The sequence below is a fragment of the Onychomys torridus genome, chromosome 5 (assembly GCF_903995425.1).
Source record: "Onychomys torridus chromosome 5, mOncTor1.1, whole genome shotgun sequence".
In the NCBI taxonomy this organism is placed as follows: Eukaryota; Metazoa; Chordata; class Mammalia; order Rodentia; family Cricetidae; genus Onychomys; species Onychomys torridus.
The window spans coordinates 96,121,113-96,126,309 of record NC_050447.1 but is presented as its reverse complement, the minus strand read 5'-3'; the positions used below and the strand labels follow the sequence as shown (position 1 = coordinate 96,126,309).

The 5,197-nt window shown below is 42.7% G+C and overlaps 1 protein-coding gene across 1 annotated transcript; it reads left to right on the top strand.

The window, feature by feature from the left end:
- The first annotated feature begins 373 nt into the window (after positions 1 to 373).
- LOC118584870 (putative olfactory receptor 2W6) lies at positions 374 to 1,315 on the top strand. Its single transcript, XM_036189216.1, has one exon. The coding sequence runs from the start codon at positions 374 to 376 to the stop codon at positions 1,313 to 1,315; it is 942 nt and encodes a 313-aa protein (XP_036045109.1).
- The last annotated feature ends 3,882 nt before the right edge of the window (positions 1,316 to 5,197 follow it).

The window sequence follows — 5,197 nt, the reverse complement described above, 5'->3', positions numbered from 1 at the left end:
ACACACACACACACACACTTATACACATTCTTAGTCACACATATATGGTGTATAATACGACTTTTATAATTATTATGGCTTTAACACACAATCAAAACACACAGAATGATGGGTGAGGTGATACTGCATATTCATGCTTTTCAATGATTTCTAATGCACAGGGACTGAGTTCAGCACATTGTAGAATCATCTGGATATAAAAAAGTATAGACTAGTTATTGACAAATATTTTAAATATGCCACAATAAGAAGATGCATGCAGACAGATGGATTTTAGATGCTTTGTGACAAAAGTCAGTGACTTTCCATTTCACCCAAAGCTGAAATCATTTTGGTTACTGTAGTATTGTCTCTTAGCCTGTCCTAAGGAGTGATGGAAATGAACAGAAGCTCTGGGGCAGACTTCATCCTTCTGGGATTTTCTAGTCGACCACAACTGGAGCATGCCATCTCTGTCGTTGTCTTCATCTTCTATATTGTGACTCTGGCAGGAAACACAACCATCATTCTAGTGTCTTATCTGGACTCTCAGCTCCATACTCCCATGTATTTCTTTTTATCTAATTTGTCTTTTGTGGACCTCTGTTACACTACTAGCATTGTCCCACAGATGCTGGTAAATCTATGGGGTCCAAAGAAGTCTATCACATATGGAGGGTGTGTGCTCCAGTTCTTCTTTGCTCTGGACCTGGGAGCCACAGAATGTCTCCTCTTGGCCGTAATGGCCTATGATCGTTATGCTGCTGTTTGTCAACCTCTTCACTACACAGTAATAATGCACCCTGTTCTTTGCCAGAAGATGGTGCTGTCAGCCTGGTTGGGTGGTCTTGGCAGTGCCTTAATTCTTTGTTCCTTGACTTTGAAGTTGCCAAGGTGTGGACACCGGGAAGTGGATAATTTTTTCTGTGAAATGCCAGCGTTGATCAAGATGGCTTGTGTCTACTCCAGAGTAATCGAGATTGTTGTGTTTACTCTTGGAGTTATATTTCTTCTTGTACCTCTATCACTAATCCTCATCTCCTATGGAGTCATTACTCAGGCTGTGATGAAGATCAAGTCAGCAACAAGGTGGAAAAAGGTTCTTAATACATGTGGTTCCCACCTCACAGTAGTCACCTTGTTTTATGGAACACTCATTTATATGTACATGAGGCCACAGAATACCATATCCCACGAGGAAGGACAGTTTTTTACTCTTTTTTACACTATTGTTACCCCTAGCCTTAACCCTTTGATCTACACCTTAAGAAACAAAGACGTGAAGAGTGCAGTGAAGAGAATTCTAGGAATAGACAAACATTCTGCCAAAGTGTGAGGTCAATGAAAAAAAATCAGCCAGAATGTGGCGAGCTAAAGGAACAATGGCCTTTATCACCAGCAGCTTCATCAGTCCATTCAAGATCATCTATCTGGCATTCACTTAGTAGCTAGACTTTCTTAGGCACAATGTTAACTTCCACCATGTTTATGTTCAGGACTATGGATATAGTGTGGTCAGCTGCCTCCCGTTCCTACTGTGATGAAGTATATGTGTGGAAACTGGGAGTCAAATAAACCTTGCTTCTTATGCTGCCTTTGTCAGATATTTATTATGAAGAGATGAGGAGAGGGAGAGGGAGAGGGAGGGAGGGAGGGAGGGAGAGAGAGAGAGAGAGAGAGAGAGAGAGAGAGAGAGAGAGAGAGAGAGAGAGAGAGAGAAAGAGTCAGAGACACAGAAAGAGAGAGGACACACAGAGAGATAGAGGCAGAGACACAGAGACACACAGGGTGAGGAAGAAGGAGTAGCAGGAGGAGATGGCCATCAATGAATATTAAAGCTTTTAACCCTTTCATACAAGTTTAAGTAAACACAGTGGCCACATGAAAACCAAAAATTATGTTTTATGTTCTTGTGTGTTAGCTGGGCTATCTGAAGATGGCACAATTACATCATTTTTATTGTTGTTGCTGAAGGGACACTAGCCCACTCAAGCATGGCTCTGGCAGGCCTTGCCCTTTTCCCCCATTCCCTCTGCCTTGCTAAAAAGAAAAAAAAAAAAAAAAAACGTTAAGTTAAATTCCTAAAGCTAGCCACCAATGTCTCTTCACCTATTTGGCCATTTCCTCCTGAGGCTGACCACCAAGGTCCAGCAATCAGAATTCCCTTTTTGGCTCACCTAATTAACATGCATAATTAAAATGAAACACCTCATCCTAGCACAGGGTCTCCCTCTTTACCTTTATAAACCGCCATTTGCCTGTGTGCCACATCTGTCTCCTCTCTGTCCAGAGGCAGTCCTTTGTCCCTCTGGGACAAACACCCTGCCCCCTTTCCTTGTCCCTCCTCTTCTCTCTCATCTCTAGCTCCCTTACCCCTGCATCCTAACCTATTCTAACACAGACTTCCCCTTCTTCTCTTAAAAATTGTACCTTCAAGGTTTTTTGCTGCTGTTTTTCTGCCTGAGTCAGAAAGCAGTCACTTTTAACTTTTCTTCCCTGCTTAATAAAGGACCTCTCTGTGAAAATAGGTGTTTAGATGTAGTTTGTGTCTGATCCAGGCCCCTCCAGTTACTATTCTACTAATCCATCAACCCATGCTTGTAGTACTTACAGAACAATGGTTCTCAACCTGTGGGTCTCAATCTTTTTGTGAGATCCAGGTCAGATGTTTACATTATGATTCATGAAAGTAGCAAAATTACAGTTATGAAGTAACAATGGAATAATTTTATTGTGGTGGTGGGGGAGTTACCACAACATGAGGAACTGTATTAAAGAGCTGCAACATTTAAAGATCGAGAACCATTGTAATAGAACTATTTAGGGTCTATATTTTAAGCTCCTCTTCTTGAAAATTCTCCAAATTTTAAATTCTCAAAGGAAGTTCATGTCTGTTTGCATGCTAAGACAAGTCCCATTGTTGACATTGTTCTCAATGGCACTATGGTGCCACTAAAGTGGCACCTTGGCTGTACTCCAGGGCCTCAGTCAAAAGAGCACCCCATGAGAACCAATGAAATCAGGTCTCTGCCTGATTCATAGCTGTCCTTGTAAGGAGGCTGTCATCTTCTGTCCCTATTCTTGGCTTTTGAATCTCCGAGGCACAGTTTGGTGTGAGTGGCTGCTTTTAGAGCTGTTAGGATAAGAGCCTAAGCACTAGCTCAGCCACAGACCATTAATTTGTCAACTAAAGAAACAGTAGAGAAAGGCAAAAGATTTATATGATCTGAAGTGAAACCACGGAGTCTGAAGCAGCAATCATGGAGCCTGCATGGGACTCTGACTCTTTTGCCTGTTCCTAGGACCCCTTTCCTCCTACTGGTTGCCTCATCCAGCCCTGATATGAGGGTTTGTGCCTACTTTTATTGCGTTTTATTATGCCAAGTTCTATTGATATTCCTGGGTGGCCTGCTGTTTTCTGAAGGGAAAGGGAGGAGGAGTAGATATGGGGAAGAGGGGAAGTGGGAACTAGGAGGAGAGGGGGAAGGGAAATTGCATTTGGGGTGTATTATCTGAGAGATTAAAACAATGTAGTAGTGCAAAGCAGGTAAAAGAGATTCAATGTGGCCACATTCGGAAATGGAACAAAGAGGCCATGACAACCACCCACACTCATCTTTTTGTCACTAGGGCGGAGTTTAGTTTTAAATAGAGGGCAAGTGGTATGCATAACTAAAGTAGGCCTGGTCAGGGTTTGGCACCACTGGACATTATTGCCACTACTTCCTTCTCCCACAAGGCTGTGGGACAAATTGTCAGAACTTTGTGAAATCTCTCTGCAGGAAACAAACTCCTTCTCTGGTTGGCACCAGGCTTCAGCCTTTTCCTTTGCTCAACATATGATTCCTAGGAAAACCAAAACTTCTTGGATTCCATTATTTCAGTAGTTCAAGAGCCAAAGGATATAGCACAAGTGTCTCCAGAATAAATTTCTTCCTGCCAGGGAGGGTCTTGGCTGGCCCTATTTTTCAGGATTTCCCATCTGAAAAGCATGCATTTTTATCAGAGTTGAAATAATCCAATAACTCTGGCAGAACTGAGTTTTGTTGAACCTATAATAACTTTTTCTCTTCTTGAGATTTCCAGAGAACAGAGAATGTTGATTTTTTTTTTTTTTTTTTTTTACTTCTTGGACCACCACTGCAAAAAGCAGTCAAGTGGACTTGCTCTGCTCACTGGCTTCTTGTAGAAGGCATGCTCTCGACAGCCTCTGCCCAGTCAGTACTCTGCAGGTTCCTCCAAAACAGATGAATTCCCTTGTAGCATGAATCTTAAAAGTTCTTATCAATAAAATAAAACCTGAGGCCAGTTATTGGGGTGAACACTGGAAGAGCAGAGAAGCAGAACAAACCACAGCTACCTCACCTCAACAGTTCCTCAGCTGATCTTGTTTCCTCATCCAGAATGAATCTCAGCTGAACTGCTGCGCCAAAGCCTAAAAGCTTAACTAGCCAAATGCCTCTAGTTCCTGGTCTTCATTCCTTATATATCTTTCTGTTTTGCCATCACTCCCTGGGATTAAAGGCTCACTTCTTGGGATTAAAGGCGCTATTCACCAAGCCTGGCTGTATCCTTGAGGAGATGGATTTCTGCCTCTGGAATGCTAGGATTAAAGGCGTGTGCTACCACTGCCTATCCTCTGTGTTTAATATTGTGGCTGTTCTGTCTCTGTCCCCAGATAAGTTTATTAGGGTGCACAATATTTTGGGGAACACAATACCACCATGTTCCCTGAACCTCTCAATAGCTACAAAATGATTATCTCTGGGGCAGTAATGCCAATGAATCTTGTGAGTGATCCATGGACAGTGAAATCAAGATGGAGCTCTGCTCCCCTGGGGATGATAGGTTGCAGGACAAGTTTTACTTTCCAGACCCCATTAGCCTCTCTTGCCTTCTTGGAATGTCTTAGAATCTTTACTCTCTGGTGCCAGTCTCTTCATTTAAAAGTATTTCTAGGGTGACAACGCCTATCCTAGACACAGTTCTAACCACTTCTGAGACAGACCTGACCTTTCTAGGGTGTATCTTCCAAACCCACTTTTAAGAAGGGGTGGGGAGAAGTGGAAAGCAAGACTCATTGGAAAGGAAAAGCAGCGGCTGTCTGTGCAGCTGGGTTCTGCATAGTTTATTCCAGGGCACAGGTTGGTGAATCTTCCTGATTCTGATCTTCCCCTTTGCATACCATTCTCAACCCCCAGGCTTAGATCTTGTCTAA

Coding starts and splice junctions, on each gene's coding strand:
- LOC118584870 (XM_036189216.1), top strand. CDS start 374: ATGGAAATGAACAGAAGCTCTGGGGCAGACTTCATCCTTCTGGGATTT.